This window comes from Oncorhynchus clarkii, chromosome 22 (genome assembly GCF_045791955.1).
Source record: "Oncorhynchus clarkii lewisi isolate Uvic-CL-2024 chromosome 22, UVic_Ocla_1.0, whole genome shotgun sequence".
Lineage (NCBI taxonomy): Eukaryota > Metazoa > Chordata > Actinopteri > Salmoniformes > Salmonidae > Oncorhynchus > Oncorhynchus clarkii.
The window spans coordinates 48,721,618-48,743,925 of record NC_092168.1 but is presented as its reverse complement, the minus strand read 5'-3'; the positions used below and the strand labels follow the sequence as shown (position 1 = coordinate 48,743,925).

At 46.0% G+C, this 22,308-nt stretch overlaps 1 protein-coding gene across 1 annotated transcript in view; it reads left to right on the top strand.

Annotated features, from left to right (window-relative positions):
- LOC139380990 (fibronectin 1a) overlaps positions 1-22,308 on the top strand; it is a 59,223-nt gene that overhangs the window by 29,028 nt on the left and 7,887 nt on the right. The window contains exons 25-39 of the mRNA XM_071124209.1: positions 657-929; positions 3,813-4,004; positions 4,148-4,237; positions 4,346-4,612; positions 5,874-5,999; positions 6,862-7,026; positions 8,488-8,643; positions 11,610-11,723; positions 11,841-12,110; positions 12,458-12,648; positions 16,322-16,409; positions 16,666-16,845; positions 17,572-17,661; positions 20,188-20,379; positions 21,785-21,874. Coding sequence (XP_070980310.1) covers positions 657-929; positions 3,813-4,004; positions 4,148-4,237; positions 4,346-4,612; positions 5,874-5,999; positions 6,862-7,026; positions 8,488-8,643; positions 11,610-11,723; positions 11,841-12,110; positions 12,458-12,648; positions 16,322-16,409; positions 16,666-16,845; positions 17,572-17,661; positions 20,188-20,379; positions 21,785-21,874 — 2,484 coding nt within the window. The remainder of the gene's footprint in view (positions 1-656; positions 930-3,812; positions 4,005-4,147; positions 4,238-4,345; positions 4,613-5,873; positions 6,000-6,861; positions 7,027-8,487; positions 8,644-11,609; positions 11,724-11,840; positions 12,111-12,457; positions 12,649-16,321; positions 16,410-16,665; positions 16,846-17,571; positions 17,662-20,187; positions 20,380-21,784; positions 21,875-22,308) is intronic.

Below are 22,308 nucleotides of genomic sequence, written 5' to 3'. Positions count from 1 at the left end.
GACTTCATTGCAACTAAAATACCATGCAGCTGTTTAGTGATGCTACAGTCTCTGCTTGTCCTGTATTTTGGCCAGTATCCCTGTTCCTACACCCTTAGAAAGAAAGGGTTCTATCTAGAACCTAAAAGGGTTCTCCTATGCGGAACAGACACAGAATCATTTCGGACCCCCCCCCCCCCCCCCCCCCCTCCCTCTTTGTTTTCTAAGAGTGGACTGTAGCTAATACCAGCAATGTTTCACTCCATTTTGTTTTTAGATATTTTTTTCAAATGGTAGTAGCTGACTATTTTGAATAATTTATGGTATTCTGTCTTTTTGGGTGAGCTATGGGTATGGATTTAATCATTAATTGATGTCAGTTGAAGATTTTGCGCATGAAGGTAAGATTCGAATACCATTAATGCGTGTGATATGATAAACATAACCATGGTGGGCACCACATCCATACCACCCTGAGCTGGTAACCCATGTCATTGATACTCATTCATTCCAAGCCTATAGATGCTTTAATAATGCCCTGCTCAATAACATTTGCTTGTTTCGGTCTGTCCTGTGTCTCTCTCTGTCCTGCGTCTGTCTCTGTCCTGTCTCTGTGCTGGCCGGGCCGGCCTCTCCGATCCCTCCCTTCCTTCCCTCCCTCTCTAACCCACTACTAGACGTGCCCCAGCTAACAGACCTCAACTTCGTCGACGTCACCGACACGACTATCGGCCTGAAGTGGAACCCACTAAACTACACAGCGGTCACCGGCTACCGTATCACTGTAATGGCAGCCGGGGAGAGCGTGCCCATATTCGAGGACATGGTGGAGTCCACCACCGGGTACTACACCGTGTACGGACTGGAGCCCGGCATCGACTATGACATCTCAGTCATCACCGTGACAGAGAGTGGAGAGAGCGAGCCTACCACACTCACGCAACAAACTGGTAATAATTATAAATGGATAGGAAATTTGCATGGACTGAAAGATGGTTGTGAATAAATTAACACTTTGCCTCCTGGATTGGAGGAGTTCAGGGGAGGGCTCCCATTCCTATTGGTTTATATGTAGTGTGTGTGTATTGGTAGTTTTAAATGACGTTGCCATTATTACTGTGATTGCATGTAGTCACACGTCTTGTTTCTGCTTCTCCGTTTGTCTCATAAATCTGTTTTACGTCTGGCTGATGGAAACATCTCAGCACTGAACCACGTAGTAGGGCAGGGATCCGGAAACGGAATTACAAATCAGTTGTAGACTGCAAATTTACTGCAATAATCCACATCCGATATATAAGATTTAATTTGTCAGATGCGCCGAATACAACGGGTTTAGACCTTACTGCGAAATACTTACGAGCCCAATGCAGAGTCAAAAAAAAAAAAGTTATTAAGAAATGTGCGAAATACATTAAAGGGAAAATAGTAACAATAAATAACAATAACAAGGCTATATACAGGGTTACCGGGAAGTAATGAGGCTATATACAGGGTTACCGGGAAGTAATGAGGCCATATACAGGGTTACCGGGAAGTAATGAGGCTATATACAGGGTTACCGGGAAGTAATGAGGCTATATACAGGGTTACCGGGAAGTAATGAGGCTATATACAGGATTACCGGGAAATAATGAGGCTATATACAGGATTACCGGGAAATAATGAGGCTATATACAGGGTTACCAGGAAGTAATGAGGCTATACAGTGCCTTGTGAAAGTATTCGGCCCCCTTGAACTTTGCGACCTTTTGCCACATTTCAGGCTTCAAACATAAAGATATAAAACTGTATTTTTTGTGAAGAATCAACAACAAGTGGGACACAATCATGAAGTGGAACGACATTTATTGGATATTTCAAACTTTTTAACAAATCAAAAACTGAAAAATTGGGCGTGCAAAATTATTCAGCCCCCTTAAGTTAAGTTACTTTGTAGCGCCACCTTTTGCTGCGATTACAGCTGTAAGTCGCTTGGGGTATGTCTCTATCAGTTTTGCACATCGAGAGACTGAATTTTTTTCCCATTCTTCCTGTATATAGCCTCATTACTTCCTGGTAAACCTGTATATAACCTCATTACTTATTGGTAACCCTGTATATACTTTCGCAAGGCACTGTATACAGGGTTACCGGGAAGTAATGAGGCTATATACAGGGTTACCAGGAAGTAATTAGGCTATATACAGGGTTACCAGGAAGTAATGAGGCCATATACTGTACACGGTTACCAGGAAGTAATGAGGCTATATACAGGTTTACCAGGAAGTAATGAGGCTATATACAGGTTTACCAGGAAGTAATGAGGCTATGTACAGGGTTACCAGGAAGTAATGAGGCTATATACAGGGTTACCGGGAAGTAATGAGGCCATATACAGGGTTACCGGGAAGTAATGAGGCTATATACAGGGTTACCGGGAAGTAATGAGGCTATATACAGGGTTACCGGGAAGTAATGAGGCTATATACAGGGTTACCGGGAAGTAATGAGGCTATATACAGGGTTACCGGTACTGAGTCAATGTACAGGTTAGTGGAGGTAATTGAGGTAATATGTAGATAGGGGTGTAAAGTGACTATGCATAGATAATAAACAGAGTAGCAGCTGTGTATGTGAAGACTGAAGGAGCGTCAGTGTAGTATGTGTGGTTGGAGTCTAGTGAGCGTACAGCGTTCAGGACAACTGGGAACTCTGGGGGAGGGGGGGTGGCACTTGTAGCTGACTTCCTGGTGTTTTTTTACAGTAGAATATCCTTTGCATCCGACTCATTTTAAAGGAAAAATCCTTGTCCAGTTCGAGGTGAGTGATGTTCAGAAGCTGTTTTCCGTTATGGCACAATTGGTCAAGAGCTCGTTTTTAAAATTACGGCCGTTTAAAGATCATCGTATTTCTAACATTTGACTAAAACACAATCGTTTCAAACCTTGCTTACATTTTGTACACAATCACGTGTCTGTCTATTATATGTTGGAATACTTGGGAACAAATTTCTAAAATAATGCCCTGCATAAAATCACTTGTAGCTGATTTCCTGGTGTTTTTTTTTTACAGTCTTAATTCCCAACAATGGAAAAAGTAAAATAAATGTTTTTTTGTTGTTACTATTCGTTATGGCCCACGTTTAGAAGGGCTTTAATCTCCCTCTAGCTGTGTGTGTTTTTATGAAGCTATTCGGGACCATATGGTTTTAGTTTGCCCCAACCTACTGTTTCTACATCTGAATTCTTCAACACTAGCTGGAGCTCATTGTGACTCCCACTTGGTCTCCTAAACGTAGTTTATTCCCTCGTTTTATACAACGATGTCGTAAAACTGTAGAGATTCAAACATATTGTTTCCTTCAGCATATCTCGATTTCAGATGGTCTTAACACCTCCGATATAACCGCGTCCTGAATTTCCTACCGTCAAAGTGTACACTTGCACACTCCCTGTCGTTGGATTTTAAAGCATTGGATTAGTTAAGGCTGGAGCGAGTTTCTACCGTTGGAAGAAAACCCATGACCAGGAGAGTGAGAGAAGGGTTTGAGCAGCAGGTAGCCAGGCGGTTAGAGTGTTGAGCCAGTAATTGAAAGGTTGCTAGTTTTGAATCCAGGAACTGAAAAAAAAATTGCTGGGCACTTAACCTCCAGCTTCTGCGTTGACCTTGGCCGTGACCTCACGGGTGTCTCAGGGGGAGAAAAAAAAAAAGTATTATAAAAAAATAAAAAAAACACCTTGCCAATTCGCACATGAAATAGAACACAAATAAACACCTACCAAAAGAGTGGAGAATTGGGGATACAACTCCTCTCTCTGACTTTAATACCTGATATCTCTCCGCTACCCCAGCCGTTCCTGCCCCTACTAACCTGGATTTCCCCGAGGTGGGTCCTGACAGTATGCGGGTGACCTGGACAGCTCCTGTGGTTCCTAACCCCGCTGACATCAGCAGCTTCGTTATTCGCTACCACCCCATCGATGACGAGGATGACATCACAGAAAGCAGCGTCGGAAGGAACGCTGACACCGTGGTTCTTAAGAGTAAGACGCGCGCGCACACACACACACACACACACACACACACACACTCTCTCACTCTCACACACACACAGTCCTAATGACTGTGAATAGTGTTGTACTTCTTGTCACTCACTGACTGATGCTGTTCGTCCCTGTTCCTCTAGATCTGATTTCCAACACAGAGTACCTGGTCAGTGTGGTGTGTGTCTATGAAACGAGAGAGAGCTCCCCTCTGGTCGGCACCCACAAAACAAGTGAGTTTCACCTGATTGATTGATTGATTGATTGTGTTTTGGTTATCCTTTTGTTTTGTCAATGATTCCTAAATTACTCCGGACCGACTTTTTTTTCTATCCCCTCAGCTCTGGACTCGCCCAGCGGTCTGCGGTTCTCAGAAGTCCTGACCAACTCCTTCACGGTGCACTGGCAGGCCCCCAACGCCATCATCACTGGCTACCGGATTCGTTACCAGATGGCCAGCGGCGGACGGGCCAAGGACGAGAGGCTGCCGCCATCCAGGAACCATTTCACCCTGACCGGGCTGACCCCCGAGACGGAATACATCGTCAACATCTATGCTGTCAGCGGCCAGCAGGACAGCAAGCCGCTCACCGGCAAACAGAAAACCAGTATGACCTCATCTTAACTTTTCACACATTCTTTTAGTTTGCCTTGATTCATTGCTTTCTTCCTTTCAGCCAGTCCCAATTCCCTACCCCTACGATAAGACCTGTTGATAACCAGTCCCAATTCCCTACAATAAGACCCGTTGACAACCAGTCCCAATTCCCTACCCCTACGATAAGACCCGTTGACAACCAGTCCCAATTCCCTACCGCTACGATAAGACCCGTTGACAGCGAGGCCCAATTCCCTACCCCTACGATAAGACCCGTTACCAGCCAGTCCCAATTCCCTACCCCTACGATAAGACCCGTTGACAGCCAGTCCCAATTCCCTACCCCTACGATAAGACCCGTTGACAACCAGTCCCAATTCCCTACCCCTACGATAAGACCTGTTGACAACCAGTCCCAATTCCCTACAATAAGACACGTTGACCACCAGTCCCAATTCCCTACCCCTACGATAAGACCCGTTGACAATCAGTCCCAATTCCCTACCCCTACGATAAGACCCGTTGACAACCAGTCCCAATTCCCTACCGCTACGATAAGACCCGTTGACAGCCAGTCCCAATTCCCTACCCCTACGATAAAACCCGTTACCAGCCAGTCCCAATTCCCTACCCCTACGATAAGACCCGTTGACAGCCAGTCCCAATTCCCTACCCCTACGATAAGACCCGTTGACAACCAGTCCCAATTCCCTACCCCTACGATAAGACCTGTTGACAACCAGTCCCAATTCCCTACAATAAGACACGTTGACCACCAGTCCCAATTCCCTACCGCTACGACAAGACCCGTTGACAACCAGTCCCAATTCCCTACCCCTATGATAAGACCCGTTGACAGCCAGTCCCAATTCCCTACCCCTACGATAAGACCCGTTGACAGCCAGTCCCAATTCCCTACCCCTACGATAAGACCCGTTGACAGCCAGTCCCAATTCCCTACCCCTACGATAAGACCCGTTGACTTTTCACACATCTCCTGATTCCTCAAATCACACCCTAGCCCCTACTCCCAAGGCACATGTTGATCTTAGAGGGTTGGATAGGTGTTAACCAATATGGTGGTAGCTCCAACTGGCCCTCTGATAGACCAGGAGAAATTGTTGCCATTGTTGCTAACACCAATCCAATCCTCTCAGCTCTCCACAAAAATCCAGTTTTCCTTTTTAATTTACTTCCGTTGAATGTTTCTGTCAGAACAAGAGATTAATTCTCACCGTCTGTCTCTGCTTCCTTCTCCTTGTGTCCTCTAGTCTCTGACGCTCCTACTGACCTGGAGGTCGTGTCCTCCTCTCCCACCAGCGTCACAGTCCGCTGGGACGCCCCCTCTGTTACCGTGAGGTACTACAGGATCACCCATGGAGAGTCAGGTCTGTCCGGTACGTTAACTAGCCTAGCCTTTACTAACCTAGCCTTAAGTAGCCTGTTACCATGAGGTACTACACGATCACCCCTGGAGAGTCAGGTCTGTCCGGTACGTTAACTAGCCTAGCCTTTACTAACCTAGCCTTAAGTAGCCTGTTACCATGAGGTACTACACGATCACCCCTGGAGAGTCAGGTCTGTCCGGTACGTTAACTAGCCTAGCCTTTACTAGCCTAGCCTTCAGTAGCCTGTTACCGTGAGGTACTACACGATCACCCCTGGAGAGTCAGGTCTGTCCGGTACGTTAACTAGCCTAGCCTTCAGTAGCCTGTTACCGTGAGGTACTACACGATCACCCCTGGAAAGTCAGGTCTGTCCGGTACGTTAACTAGCCTAGCCTTTACTAGCCTAGCCTTCAGTAGCCTGTTACCGTGAGGTACTACACGATCACCCCTGGAGAGTCAGGTCTGTCCGGTACGTTAACTAGCCTAGCCTTTACTAGCCTAGCCTTCAGTAGCCTGTTACCGTGAGGTACTACACGATCACCCCTGGAGAGTCAGGTCTGTCCGGTACGTTAACTAGCCTAGCCTTTACTAGCCTAGCCTTCAGTAGCCTGTTACCGTGAGGTACTACACGATCACCCCTGGAGAGTCAGGTCTGTCCGGTACGTTAACTAGCCTAGCCTTTACTAGCCTAGCCTTCAGTAGCCTGTTACCGTGAGGTACTACACGATCACCCCTGGAGAGTCAGCTCTCTTTACTATGATCGCCCACAGAGAGTGGAGTGAACTTTTATCTTTTGCTTTTTCACAATATAAATCTTGTCTTCATCAGTAGCATATTAGCATTGTTTGTTGTTACCCCTCCCAACCCTCAGGTGGCCACAGCACCCCTAAAGAGTTCACTGTGCCTGGTTCCCAGTCTACTGCCACCATCCAGAACCTGAGGCCTGGTACTGACTACACCATCACAGTCTACGCTGTGACCGGCAGAGGGGACAGCCCAGCCTCCAGCACACCCATTTATGTCACCCACAAGACAGGTACACACACACACACACCTAAATTCATTCTACGGCAGGCCTCTCCATCCCTGTTCCTGGAGAGGTACTGTCCTGTAGGTTCTCACTCCAACCCTAATTTAGCACTCCTGATTCTAATAATTAGCTGGTTAGTTACAACTGGGGTTGAAGCGAAAACCCACAGGAGTGTATCTCTCCGGGAACAGGATTGAAGGGAAAACCCACAGGAGGGTATCTCTCTGGAAACAGGGTTGGAGTTAAAACCTACAGGAGGGTTTCTCTCCAGGAACAGGGTTGGAGTTAAAACCTACAGGAGGGTTTCTCTCCAGGAACAGGGTTGGAGTTAAAACCTAGAGGAGGGTTTCTCTCCAGGAACAGGGTTGGAGTTAAAACCTAGAGTAGGGTTTCTCTCCAGGAACAGGGTTGGAGTTAAAACCTAGAGGAGGGTTTCTCTCCAGGAACAGGGTTGGAGTTAAAACCTAGAGGAGGGTAGCTTTCCAGGAACAGGGTTGGAGTTAAAACCTAGAGGAGGGTAGCTCTCCAGGAACAGGGTTGGAGTTAAAACCTAGAGGAGGGTAGCTCTCCAGGAACAGGGTTGGAGTTAAAACCTAGAGTAGGGTATCTCTCCAGGAACAGGGTTGGAGTTAAAACCTAGACGAGGGTATCTCTCCGGGAACAGGGTTGGAGAGGCCTGCTCTAGGGAGGTTTTTCCTTGCCACTGAGCTGCTCTCTTGCTCTTTGCGGTCTAGACCTGGTTAGTGTAAGTATAAAACATTTTATGACAACTGCTGTTAAAAGAGTGATTGATCAAGATAAGACCATTTTACCCTGTCCTGTCTTGATAATGTTTGTGGCCTGAAAGTATACTTGGGCAGCAGGTAGCCTAGTGGTTAGAGTGTAGGGGAGGCAGGTAGCTTAGTGGTTAGAGTGTAGGGGAGGCAGGTAGCCTAGTGGTTAGAGTGTAGGAGCGGCAGGTAGCCTAGTGATTAGAGCGTTTGGCCAGAGACTGAAAGGTTGCTAGATCGAATCCCCGAGCTGACGAGGTACAAATCTGTCTTTCTGCCCCCTAGGCCATCATTGTAAATAAGAATTTGTTCTTAACTGACTTGCCTAGTTAAATAAAGGTTAAATAAATATAAATACTTCTGCTGTGCCTTCAGCAGGTTGTGACTCTCCTCTTCTCTGGCTGTAGATATTGACTCTCCTCTTCTCTGGCTGTAGATATTGACTCTCCTCTTCTCTGGCTGTAGATATTGACCCTCCTCTTCTCTGGCTGTAGATATTGACTCTCCTCTTCTCTGGCTGTAGATATTGACTCTCCTCTTCTCTGGCTGTAGATATTGACTCTCCTCTTCTCTGGCTGTAGATATTGACTCTCCTCTTCTCTGGCTGTAGATATTGACTCTCCTCTTCTCTGGCTGTAGATATTGACTCTCCTCTTCTCTGGCTGTAGATATTGACTCTCCTCTTCTCTGGCTGTAGATATTGACTCTCCTTTGGAGATGAAGGTGACCGACGTTAAGGACAGCACCATCACCGTGAGGTGGTCCCCGGCCCAGGGGCCCGTCCAGGGGTACAGGATCACTGGGGTCCCCAAGAACGGACAGGGTCCCTCCTTCTCTGAGACTGTGGCTCCAGGTAAGGTCATGTCGCTCAGTTAAAGTCATGTTGCTCCAGGTAAGGTCATGTCGCTCCAGGTAAGGTCATGTCGCTCCAGGTAAGGTCATGTCGCGTTGGGCCAGTATCCAAAAGGTTGCTAGATCGAATCCCTGAGCTGACAAGGTAAAAATCTGTTGTTCTGCCCCTGAACAAGGTAAGTAACCCACTGTTCCCCAGTAGGCTGTCATTATGAATAAGAATTTGTTCTTATCTGAGTTGCCTAGTGAAATAAAGGTTAAATACAATAATAATCTGTCCCTGGTGGTGGTGTTGTTGTTAATGCCTGTCCCTGGTGTTGTTGTTAACCCTGTGTCTGTCCCTGGTGTTGTTGTTGTTAATGCCTGTATCTGTCCCTGGTGTTGTTGTTAACCCTGTGTCTGTCCCTGGTGGTGTTGTTGTTAATGCCTGTATCTGTCCCTGGTGGTGTTGTTAATGCCTGTATCTGTCCCTGGTGTTGTTGCTGTTGTTAACCCTGTATCTGTCCCTGGTGGTGTTGTTGTTGTTAATGCCTGTATCTGTCCCTGGTGGTGTTGTTGTTGTTAATGCCTGTATCTGTCCCTGGTGGTGTTGTTGTTGTTAATGCCTGTGTCTGTCCCTGGTGTTGTTGTTGTTAATGCCTGTATCTGTCCCTGGTGTTGTTGTTAACCCTGTGTCTGTCCCTGGTGGTGTTGTTGTTAATGCCTGTATCTGTCCCTGGTGGTGTTGTTAATGCCTGTATCTGTCCCTGGTGTTGTTGCTGTTGTTAACCCTGTATCTGTCCCTGGTGGTGTTGTTGTTGTTAATGCCTGTATCTGTCCCTGGTGGTGTTGTTGTTGTTAATGCCTGTATCTGTCCCTGGTGGTGTTGTTGTTGTTAATGCCTGTGTCTGTCCCTGGTGTTGTTGTTGTTAATGCCTGTATCTGTCCCTGGTGGTGTTGTTGTTAATGCCTGTATCTGTCCCTGGTGTTGTTGTTGTTGTTAATTTCTGTGTCTGTCCCTGGTGTTGTTGTTGTTAATTTCTGTGTCTGTCCCTGGTGTTGTTGTTGTTGTTAATTTCTGTGTCTGTCCCTGGTGTTGTTGTTGTTGTTGTTAATTTCTGTGTCTGTCCCTGGTGTTGTTGTTGTTGTTGTTAATGCCTGTATCTGTCCCTGGTGGTGTTGTTGTTGTTGTTAATGCCTGTATCTGTCCCTGGTGTTGTTGTTGTTAATGCCTGTATCTGTCCCTGGTGTTGTTGTTAACCCTGTATCTGTCCCTGGTGGTGTTGTTGTTGTTAATGCCTGTATCTGTCCCTGGTGGTGGTGTTGTTGTTAATGCCTGTATCTGTCCCTGGTGGTGGTGTTGTTGTTAATGCCTGTATCTGTCCCTGGTGTTGTTGCTGTTGTTGTTAACCCTGTATCTGTCCCTGGTGGTGTTGTTGTTGTTAATGCCTGTATCTGTCCCTGGTGGTGTTGTTGTTGTTAATGCCTGTATCTGTCCCTGGTGGTGTTGTTGTTGTTAATGCCTGTGTCTGTCCCTGGTGGTGTTGTTGTTGTTAATGCCTGTATCTGTCCCTGGTGGTGTTGTTGTTGTTAATGCCTGTGTCTGTCCCTGGTGTTGTTGTTGTTAATGCCTGTATCTGTCCCTGGTGGTGTTGTTGTTAATGCCTGTATCTGTCCCTGGTGTTGTTGTTGTTGTTAATTTCTGTGTCTGTCCCTGGTGTTGTTGTTGTTAATTTCTGTGTCTGTCCCTGGTGTTGTTGTTGTTGTTAATTTCTGTGTCTGTCCCTGGTGTTGTTGTTGTTGTTGTTAATTTCTGTGTCTGTCCCTGGTGTTGTTGTTGTTGTTGTTAATGCCTGTATCTGTCCCTGGTGGTGTTGTTGTTGTTGTTAATGCCTGTATCTGTCCCTGGTGTTGTTGTTGTTAATGCCTGTATCTGTCCCTGGTGTTGTTGTTAACCCTGTATCTGTCCCTGGTGGTGTTGTTGTTGTTAATGCCTGTATCTGTCCCTGGTGGTGGTGTTGTTGTTAATGCCTGTATCTGTCCCTGGTGGTGGTGTTGTTGTTAATGCCTGTATCTGTCCCTGGTGTTGTTGCTGTTGTTGTTAACCCTGTATCTGTCCCTGGTGGTGTTGTTGTTGTTAATGCCTGTATCTGTCCCTGGTGGTGTTGTTGTTGTTAATGCCTGTATCTGTCCCTGGTGGTGTTGTTGTTGTTAATGCCTGTGTCTGTCCCTGGTGTTGTTGTTGTTAATGCCTGTATCTGTCCCTGGTGGTGTTGTTGTTAATGCCTGTATCTGTCCCTGGTGTTGTTGTTGTTGTTAATTTCTGTGTCTGTCCCTGGTGGTGTTGTTGTTAATGCCTGTATCTGTCCCTGGTGTTGTTGCTGTTGTTGTTAATGCCTGTATCTGTCCCTGGTGTTGTTGCTGTTGTTGTTAATGCCTGTATCTGTCCCTGGTGTTGTTGTTAACCCTGTGTCTGTCCCTGGTGTTGTTGTTGTTAATGCCTGTATCTGTCCCTGGTGGTGGTGTTGTTGTTGTTAATGCCTGTATCTGTCCCTGGTGTTGTTGCTGTTGTTGTTAATGCCTGTATCTGTCCCTGGTGTTGTTGCTGTTGTTGTTAATGCCTGTATCTGTCCCTGGTGTTGTTGTTGTTAACCCTGTGTCTGTCCCTGGTGGTGTTGTTGTTAATGACTGTATCTGTCCCTGGTGTTGTTGTTGTTAATGCCTGTATCTGTCCCTGGTGGTGTTGTTGTTGTTAATGCCTGTATCTGTCCCTGGTGTTGTTGTTGTTAATGCCTGTATCTGTCCCTGGTGTTGTTGTTAACCCTGTATCTGTCCCTGGTGGTGTTGTTGTTGTTAATGCCTGTATCTGTCCCTGGTGTTGTTGTTAACCCTGTATCTGTCCCTGGTGGTGTTGTTGTTGTTAATGCCTGTATCTGTCCCTGGTGGTGTTGTTGTTGTTAATGCCTGTATCTGTCCCTGGTGTTTTAGATCAGACTGAGATGACCTTCTCTGGCCTGCAGCCCACGGTAGAGTACATCCTCAGTGTGTATGCTCTGGGCCAGGACGGAGAGAGCCCTCCCCTGGTTGAGACGGCTGTCACTGGTGCGTGTTCCAGGGTCGTTGCTCTACATATTACAGTGTGCTGTCCTCCTTTCCTGTTTGCGTGCAGAGAGCTCGCCTGACCCTTGACCCTGTTCGACCTCTCCTCCCTCCCTGCAGCGGTGGGTCGCCCCACAGACCTGACCTTCTCTAACGTTGACTCTACCTCCATGACCATTTCCTGGGACTCGCCCGACGGCCGGGTGACGTCGTACCGCGTCCTGTACGCCAGCCCCGAAGAGGGCGAGAGGGAGATGCGCCCTGCACCCCGCGGAGATGATGAATCGGCAACGATCCACGGCCTGCGACCCGGAAGTGAATATACTGTGAAGGTCATCGCCATGCACGACCGTACACCTAGTCCTCCACTGGTGGGCGTTCAGGCCACAGGTAGCTAGCTATAAACCCCTCCGGACAAATACAAACCCTTAAACACAATGGTCAGTTTGAGTAAAGTGAGGCATTGAATCAATAATCTTGAACATTCAATTAGTAGTTAATTATACTTTTGACAGTATTTTGGATGCAAGGTGATTTTTATTTAATTTTTTATCTCTCCTATATCAGTGATTCTGAACAGTGAGACTAATGTAGTGAATGTTGATTTTAAACATGCACACTCTTTTGAGTATCGTGGAAAGCAGCCTATCCAAACAGGAGAATAACTTTCTCTCACGCGCTCTCTCTCTCTCTCTCTCTCTCTCGTCTCCCTCTTCTGTTTCTTTCTCTCCCTCTAGCCATCCCTGCCCCCACCAACCTTGAATTTTCCCAGATCACCTCCTCCTCCTTCACCATCAAATGGCGCACCATGCCCAATGCCCGTCTCACCGGGTACCGGGTGGTCGTCAACCCCAAGAACAAGAGCGGTCCCACCAAGGAGATGAATGTTGCTCCTGACACCACACAGGTCCACGTGCCGGGACTCATGGTAATTTATAAAGGCTCATGCTCATGTAAAGCATTATACCTGCAGACAATACGTAACAAATTCACATAGAAATGCGAGTTATAGATCTGTCGTTCTCATTGAACGTAAGTCTAAGACGCGGTAGATCTGTTCTATGTGCTCTAGTTCCATGCTTCTCATGCTTAAGTTACATTTTTATGTCTTTTTACTTTCAGTTTTGTACGCCAGCTGAAAATACAATATTTTTCTTTATTGAAAATATATTTCACAGCGGTTTAGATGGTACAATAATTCTCTACACCTGTGGTATCCAACTCTTACTCTCTGAGGACTAGAGACTGCTGTTTTTTTTTCTACCTGATAATTAATTGCACCCACCTGGTGGACGGGAATCTCCCACCTGGTGTCCCAGGTCTAAATCAGTCCCTGATTAGAGGGGAATCACCCACCTGGTGTCCCAGGTCTAAATCAGTCCCTGATTAGAGGGGAATCACCCACCTGGGGTCCCAGGTCTAAATCAGTCCCTGATTAGAGGGGAATCACCCACCTGGTGTCCCAGGTCTAAATCAGTCCCTGATTAGAGGGGAATCACCCGCCTGGGGTCACAGGTCTAAATCAGTCCCTGATTAGAGGGGATATGACGGCTTGGTAGACAAAGGAAAGGGGTGGGGACTGAGAGAGCGGGAAAGACAACTTGGATTCACTACACACAGTTGATAATTATATTAATTGAAATGCTAATCCTTTGCACATGAACGGCCGCTCATTGTATATATGTATATATATTTGTTGTCTTCTCTGTTGGTATCGTCGGTCTGTCTGCTGGAGAGTCAGATCATCAGAGAGTCTCTGGTTAACTTCCCCAGAAGTCACAATGTCCTTCGTGGTCGTTAGCTTTCTCCGCGGCTCTGGATAGTGTCTGTTGTAATGGATACGTCAGGTGTACAGATGGTCGTTGCATAGAATAGATGCTTCTGCTGTTGTTGGTATTCTTGTACTAGACTTACGTCATTTCCAGGTGCAGACTAGTGATCGATAGTCTCAGAGTGGAACCATTTCCAGTGGTGTAGCCAACGGTCTGGTCTCCTGGGCTCCATATTTTCTGTTGTAATGGCCTATAGAGCTGTACTTCTTAACCATTTCACATGCAGAGTCAGCTCCATATTTTCTGGTCTGATGGTCTATAGAATTGTAGTCATTCCAACGCGGGGACTCCGTCCCGGCATTCTCTGACTTAATGTACATTCTGTAGGAAGTGGTTGTATACTCGGGGGGGGGGGGGGGGGGGGGGGGGCGTGGCCACTGACTAGTTAAAACTTAACATCTTAACAAGTATCTCGTTTAGAAAGCCAACATCACATTACATCTTCTCACAAATAGTTTCGTATTTACTCATTCATTTTATCCAACATCTAGATGTAAATCTGACAGCTGGGAAATGTCCACTTTAAGAGAGAGTTATGTACGTTTTCCTGTCCATCATGAGATCACCAACTGAAACTACTTTGACAAAATATAAATATTGTTGAATTATTCAAATTTTTGCATTCTCCAAGTGTCTCTCTGTGTTCCACGGTTTTTTACATTCCATTCTCGAACACTACAGAGAATAGGGGCAGTGTATTTTATGACCGACCATAAAACAGCAGACTTCCCGGCTCTCCCCCCTCTACGAGAGAGAGCACGCTGTAGAGGGGACCCACTGTAACCTGATCCTTCAGATCATCACAGGAGAGTCATGACATCCCCCTCTACGAGAGAGAGCACGCTGTAAAGGGGACCCACTGTAACCTGATCCTTCAGATCATCACAGGAGAGTCATGACATCCCCCTCTACGAGAGAGAGCACGCTGTAGAGGGGACCCACTGTAACCTGATCCTTCAGATCATCACAGGAGAGTCATGACATCCCCCTCTACGAGAGAGAGCACGCTGTAGAGGGGACCCACTGTAACCTGATTCTTCAGATCATCACAGGAGAGTCATGACATCCCCCTCTACGAGAGAGAGCACGCTGTAGAGGGGACCCACTGTAACCTGATCCTTCAGATCATCACAGGAGAGTCATGACATCCCCCTCTACGAGAGAGAGCACGCTGTAGAGGGGACCCACTGTAACCTGATCCTTCAGATCATCACAGGAGAGTCATGACACTAATGAGAGCTGTGGCTCCAGCTGTGGAGCTGGTCCCTCTCCCAAATGAAACCCTATTCCCTACATAGTGCACTACTTTTGACCAGGACCGATATAGCTCCGGTGAAATGTAGTGCACTATGTAGGGAATAGGGTCCCGTTCGGGGCTCCACACCAGGCCCTGTTGTGGGTCCTGTTTTGGGCTCCTCCCCGGGCCCTGATGTGGGTTTGAAACCAGTAGTCTGGTAGACTAGCGAAGCCACAGCCAGTCCACCAGCCTTGTCATTTCTAGTTGGCGAAGAATGCAACCACAGCCAATGACTTTGAAAGTGGAACTGACAGGATTTTATCAACATGAAATCTTATTCAAATCTGTTTATATACACCCCCAGGAAGACATTTAAAAAAAAAAAATAATACATTTTCTGACAAGGGAGCACTTACATATGGTAATTTTTAAAATGTTTTCATAAATTCATAGAATGTTTGTATAGTAAGGCAAATTCTATAGCATTATAGAGTGGCCGGGCGTTTCAACAATTTATTTGCAACTCTGTAGTAAATAAAACCTAATTAAAAAAAACACATGTATTTTGTCCAGGATCAGAGTCTACACAGACCGGGCGCCACAGCCAATCAGGACTACAGTAGGGTCTATATGCAAATAGACCGCGTGACTTTTATATCGTTATAATTAATGCATTCGCCAAAAGCCACAAAATACACCTGAATGAATTGGTGCAGGGGTCTAAAAGCAGTGTATCTCAGTGCTAGAGGCGTCACTACAGACCCTGGTTCGAATCCAGGCTGTATCACAGAGGTCTAGGGCACTGCATCTCAGTACTAGAGGAGTCACTACAGACCCTGGTTCGAATCCAGGCTGTATCACAAAGGTCTAAAAGCAGTGTATCTCAGTGCTGAGAGGAGTCACTACAGACACCCTGGTTTTAATCCAGCCGGTCGTAATTGGGAGTGCCGTAGGGCGGCGCACAGTTGTCCCAGCGTCGTCCGGGTTTGGCCGTCATTGTAAATAAGAATTTGTTCTTAGCCTAGTTAAATTAAAGGTTACATTTAAAAAAAAAAGAATTTACAAAAATATCACAGGAGTCCTCTAACATTTGAGAACTTCAGTCCTGTTGATCAAAGAACCATAAGAAGGTCGGCTCTCTCTCCCTCAGTCGCCTTTACACATCAACATGATCAACAACTAATGCCAGCCGTCCCGTTAAATCTAACGAGGGAACATCAGATAAACCCTCAACCACTTGCAGATGTGCATAATACACTTCGACCTTAATCTACTATGTATGAGTCTCACTCAGTGTATTCTGTACTGTCTGTGTAGGTTTCCACTATGTATGAGTCTCACTCAGTTTATTCTGTACTGTGTCTGTGTAGGTTTCCACTATGTATGAGTCTCACTCAGTGTATTCTGTACTGTCTGTGTAGGTTTCCACTATGTATGAGTCTCACTCAGTTTATTCTGTACTGTGTCTGTGTAGGTTTCCACTATGTATGAGTCTCACTCAGTTTATTCTGTACTGTCTCGTGTCTGTGTAGGTTTCCACTATGTATGAGGTGCACGTTTACGCCCTGAAGAACTCTCTGACGAGCCGCCCAGTTCAAGGAGAGGTCACAACTCTGGACAGTGAGTCTCTCTCGCTCCCACAGCCAACCGACAGTGATGATAGTAGAACATGGTCAAAATCCTCGTATTTACACATCATCTGTAATTTAATTTAATCTTTAATCCACAAAACAGATGTTTACAAATATAACAGACATTACAATTGTCACAAACATTACAATCTTTTAACAAAGGACAATGTTAGTTGATAAGACAAATATTATTATTATTTTTTTTTAAACTGGTAGAAATCTGTTCTGCTCTCTTTGTGTTCTAGACATCAGTCCTCCGCGTCGCGTGCGTATCTCTGACGCAAAGGACTCCTCCATCACCCTGACCTGGAGATCCAAGACCGAGACCATCTCTGGCTTCCTGGTTGAGGCCACGCCCACCACCGGAGGCCGCACCCCCATCCAGAGGACCATCGCCCCTGATTCCCGCACCTACACCATCCAAGGTACCCCTCCTAAACCTTCACCATCCACGGTACTCTTCACATAAACCTTCACCATCCACGGTACCCCTCATATACCCCCCTAAACCTTTACCATCCACGGTACCCCTCATATACCCCCCTAAACCTTCACCATCCACGGTACCCCTCATATACCCCCCCTAAACCTTCACCATCCAAGGTACCCTTCCTATACCCCCCTAAACCTTCACCATCCAAGGTACCCCTCCTATACCCCCCTAAATCTTCACATCCAAGGTACCCCTCCTATACCCCCATCCAAGGTACCCTTCCGATACCCCCTAAACATTCACCATCCAAGGTACCCCTCCTATACCCAAACCTTCACCATCCAAGGTACCCTTCCGATTACCCCCCCCCCATCCAAGGTACCCTTCCGATACCCTCCCTAAACCTTCACCATCCAAGGTACCCTTCCTATACCCCCCGAAATCTTCACATCCAAGGTACCCCTCCTATACCCTTCCTAAACCTTCATTGTACCCCCATGGTATCTAATGGTACCCCCCCCAAAACCTCCTACTCCATTGACCTCACCCTGCTGCAGTCAACATTCACTTCAGGGTCGTGTTCATTAGGACATGCAACATTTTTATAACGTCTTGCAACAGAAAATGGGCAGTTCTTATTGGACCAAGTCTTTTGGTGCCTAATGAACACGACCCAGACTCTATTGTAGATCAGATTCATCTGGACCGTTTTCCACAGGTCTTCAGCCTGGCTCTACCTACAAGATCAACATATACACTCTGAACGGCAATGGCCGCAGTGCTCCCTTCACCCTCACTGCCACCACAGGTATACTACCTACCTCTCCCTCTACACTACCATGCTCCCTTCACCCTCACTGCCACCACAGGTATACTACCTACCTCTCTCTCTACACTATACACTACTGTCCCCTCTCCCTATACACTATATACTACCTACCTCTCTCTCTACACTATACGCTATATACTACCTACCTCTCTCTCTACACTATACACTACCTACCTCTCTCCACTACCGTCCCCTCTCCCTCTACACTATACACTACCTACCTCTCTTATACACTACTGTCCCCTCTCCCTATACACTATATACTACCTACCGCTCTCTATATATACACTATATACTACCTACCTCTCTCTCCACTACCGTCCCCTCTCCCTCTCTCTCCACTACCGTCCCCTCTCCCTCTCTCTCCACTACCGTCCCCTCTCTCTCTACCAGTCCACATGTTATCATTAACGTCAATCTCAGGCCAAAACAGACAACTTGGTTCTCTAGGTTAGAGAGTATGTTCATCAAGGGCCAGATGTCGTTGTGTGTATCTCTCTCTGTTCATCAAGGGCCAGATGTCGTTGTGTGTATCTCCTCTCTCTGTTCATCAAGGACCAGATGTCGTTGTGTGTATCTCTCTCTGTTCATCAAGGACCAGATGTCGTTGTGTGTATCTCTCTCTGTTCATCAAGGACCAGACTTCGTTGTGTGTATCTCTCTCTGTTCATCAAGGACCAGATGTCGTTGTGTGTATCTCCTCTCTCTGTTCATCAAGGACCAGATGTCGTTGTGTGTATCTCTCTCTGTTCATCAAGGGCCAGATGTCGTTGTGTGTATCTCTCTCTGTTCATCAAGGACCAGATGTCGTTGTGTGTATCTCTCTGTTCATCAAGGGCCAGATGTCGTTGTGTGTATCTCTCTCTGTTCATCAAGGACCAGATGTCGTTGTGTGTATCTCTCTCTGTTCATCAAGGACCAGACTTCGTTGTGTGTATCTCTCTCTGTTCATCAAGGGCCAGATGTCGTTGTGTGTATCTCTCTCTGTTCATCAAGGACCAGATGTCGTTGTGTGTATCTCTCTCTGTTCATCAAGGACCAGACTTCGTTGTGTGTATCTCTCTCTGTTCATCAAGGGCCAGATGTCGTTGTGTGTATCTCTCTCTGTTCATCAAGGACCAGACTTCGTTGTGTGTATCTCTCTCTGTTCATCAAGGGCCAGATGTCGTTGTGTGTATCTCTCTCTGTTCATCAAGGACCAGACTTCGTTGTGTGTATCTCTCTCTGTTCATCAAGGGCCAGATGTCGTTGTGTGTATCTCTCTCTGTTCATCAAGGACCAGATGTCGTTGTGTGTATCTCTCTCTGTTCATCAAGGGCCAGATGTCGTTGTGTGTATCTCTCTCTGTTCATCAAGGGCCAGATGTCGTTGTGTGTATCTCTCTCTGTTCATCAAGGGCCAGATGTCGTTGTGTGTATCTCTCTCTGTTCATCAAGGACCAGACTTCGTTGTGTGTATCTCTCTCTGTTCATCAAGGACCAGATGTCGTTGTGTGTATCTCTCTCTGTTCATCAAGGACCAGATGTCGTTGTGTGTATCTCTCTCTGTTCATCAAGGACCAGATGTCGTTGTGTGTATCTCTCTCTGTTCATCAAGGACCAGACTTCGTCGTTATATTGATATTCATCTTATTAAGTATACTGTTTAAAATATAAACGTAACATGCAACAATTTAAAAGATTTTACTGAGTTACACTTCATATGTGGAAATCAGTTAATTGAAGTAATAAACTGTATTTCTGTGCATTTAAATTGCAATTGTGTTCGTTGTCCGTAGCTTATGCCTGCCCCATACCATAACCCCAGTTGTCACCATGGGGGCACTCTGTTCACAAAGTTGCCACCGCTCGCCCACACGACGCCATACACGTGGTCTACGATTGTGAGGCCTATTGGACGTACTGCCAAATGTTCTAAAATGACTTGAGGCGGCTTATGGTAGAGAAATTAACATTTAAATTCTCAGCTCTGGTAGACATTCCTGCAGTCAGCATGCCAATTGCATGCACCCTCAACTTGAAACATATGTGGCATTTTGTTGTGTGACAAAACTGCACATTTTAGTGGCCTTTAATTGTACCCCAGCACAAGGTGCACCTGTGTAATGATCATGCTGTTTAATCAGCTTGTTGATATGCCACACCTGTCAGGTGGATGGATTATCTTGGCAAAGGAGAAATGCTCACTACCAGGGATGTAAACACATTTTTTGCAATTTAGTTTTTTTTAGAGAAACAAGCTTTTTTTTGCCTCGTAGAAAAATTCTGGAATGTTCTTATTTCATCTCATGAAACATGGGGCCAACACTTTACACGTTGCGTTCATGTTTTTGTTTAGTTGCTTAAAGCTGTTTAAGTGTGTCAGTTCTCTAATTACATTTATTAGGGTTATTTGACATGACATAAATCAACATTTCTGTAAATGTTTGCCAGATTTTAGCTGGTTCAGCCAGCGTCTTTTCAACTGTAGAATTGATTGTCTCCCTGTCTTGTTTCTCTCCTGCAGCTAAGCCTGTGGTGTCTCCCCCCACCAACATCCGGTTCACCTCTCTGACCCCTAGCAGCATCTCCTTTACCTGGGAGGGGTCCCGTAGTGCCGGGGTCACCGGGTATTACGTCACCTACGAGGAGGCGGGGGGCATCCCCCGGGAACTCACCCCGCGGCCCACCGCTTCCCGCAGCCAAGCCGTCATCACTGGTAGGGCTCTCCTCCCCTTTTAGATCCCAAAAGGAAAACTTTAAGAATGGGAAGCGTAGAAATAGTGCACATAGAACCGATTCTACCGTTCATCAATGAGAATGACATATCTATAACTCACGTTTCTGTCAATTTGGTGCGGGTCCGGCCCACATGGCTACATACCGGACCTTTTTTGCTGTGGGTCTGAACCGAGTCGAATCAAACTGAACTGGTCGGGTTACGGATCCATACACCTCAGTGGCTGGGATAGAACATACAGTTTGGCTCAACATAATAGTGTGGAAAGTTCCGGGTGGGTTGTTTTAGCAAACAAGACAGACGCGTGTGCCACCGTGGGGCAAAACGAGCGGGGTCGGCCTTAAATTCAACGGATTACAGGGCTCTACATTTCAACCAGTTTACTTGTAAATGCTGCTAAAGTATTTTTCTGTGCAACCTGGAATTTTAATTTTATTTGTCAAATGTATTTATTCTATTTACAATGACGGCCTACCAGAAGGCCTCCTGCAGGGGACACCTCAAAACACCTCAAAATAAGATTTTTTTTTAACAATAACAAGATACAATGAGCTGCACCTGGCCCAAGCAATTGAAATAAATTACATCAATATCTCTCAATTCTACGGATCAAGTCATCTCATTATACGCCGACGATGTCGTTAGCTAGACAATGTATCTCCCTCCACCTGAAGATCATCGAGAAATCCAGCTCCATCTCAAGTTATAAAATGAATCCAACCAAATCAGCCCTACTGCCTCTCCAGGCCCCGATGGAGGGACTCCATCTCTACTTATTAAATCCCAACCGTTTCCCATTTTAAATGTTTAGTAATATATATATATTTTTAGATAACACGTACACGTGATTAGCAGATGTTGTTGCGGGTGTAGCGAAATGTTTGTGCTTCTAGCTCCGACAGTGCAGTAATATCTAACAAGTAATATCTAACAAATTACACAACATATACCCAATACACACATCTGGGTAAGGAATGAATTTGAAATGGACAATGTACCTGTTTCCCGACATGGCAGCTTCTTGTCATTGTTGTACCTGTACCCTGATTCCCGACATGGCAGCTTCTTGTCATTGTTGTAGCTGTACCCTGATTCCCGACATGGCAGCTTCTTGTCATTGTTGTAGCTGTACCCTGATTCCCGACATGGCAGCTTCTTGTCATTGTTGTACCTGTACCATGATTCCCGACATGGCTGCTTCTTGTCATTGTTGTACCTGTACCCTGATTCCCGACATGGCAGCTTCTTGTCATTGTTGTAGATGTCCGACCGTTTGACGCTCGCAACACTTTTCGTGACCTTGTCAGCTAACCTGTCAATCGTAGCCTGTTTCTTTTACTAAGTCCCTCCCTCACACTACGTTTTTTTAAACATTTTTTTTTAGGTCTGAAACCAGGAACTGAATACGTCATCAAGATCGTCACCCTGCAGAATGCTCTGAGAAGCACTTCTCTAGTGGGCAAGGCTAGAACTCGTAAGTACAACAATCAACTTTCCCAACAGAACAAGATGGAACCTTTTTTTTATTTAACCAGGGAAAGAGCCTTGAGGTCAGATACCTCTTTTCTGAATGGAACAAATTGATGAAGAAGAAAGTTATTACAAAACCAATGAAACTCTGTGAATATGTGCCTGTTGTAACAATGGCTTTTTGCAGGCAAGCAATTAATACATACTGAAGCAGCACCAAAATTGTCTCAGCTGCTTTAAGATAATGCTCTGACCTTTTTGAATATCTAAACTAAATTATTCAAAAGTTACGATGTGCGCTAGTGGCAAGCTTTGCAGTTTGCAGGAGCTGCCCATTGAATCCAACAGAAAAGACAAGATGACTCTCTCTGTAGTGTCCCAATCATTCCCCCCCACCAACAGGGTTGAGGGGGAGGTTGAACCTAGCCGCTGCAGCTC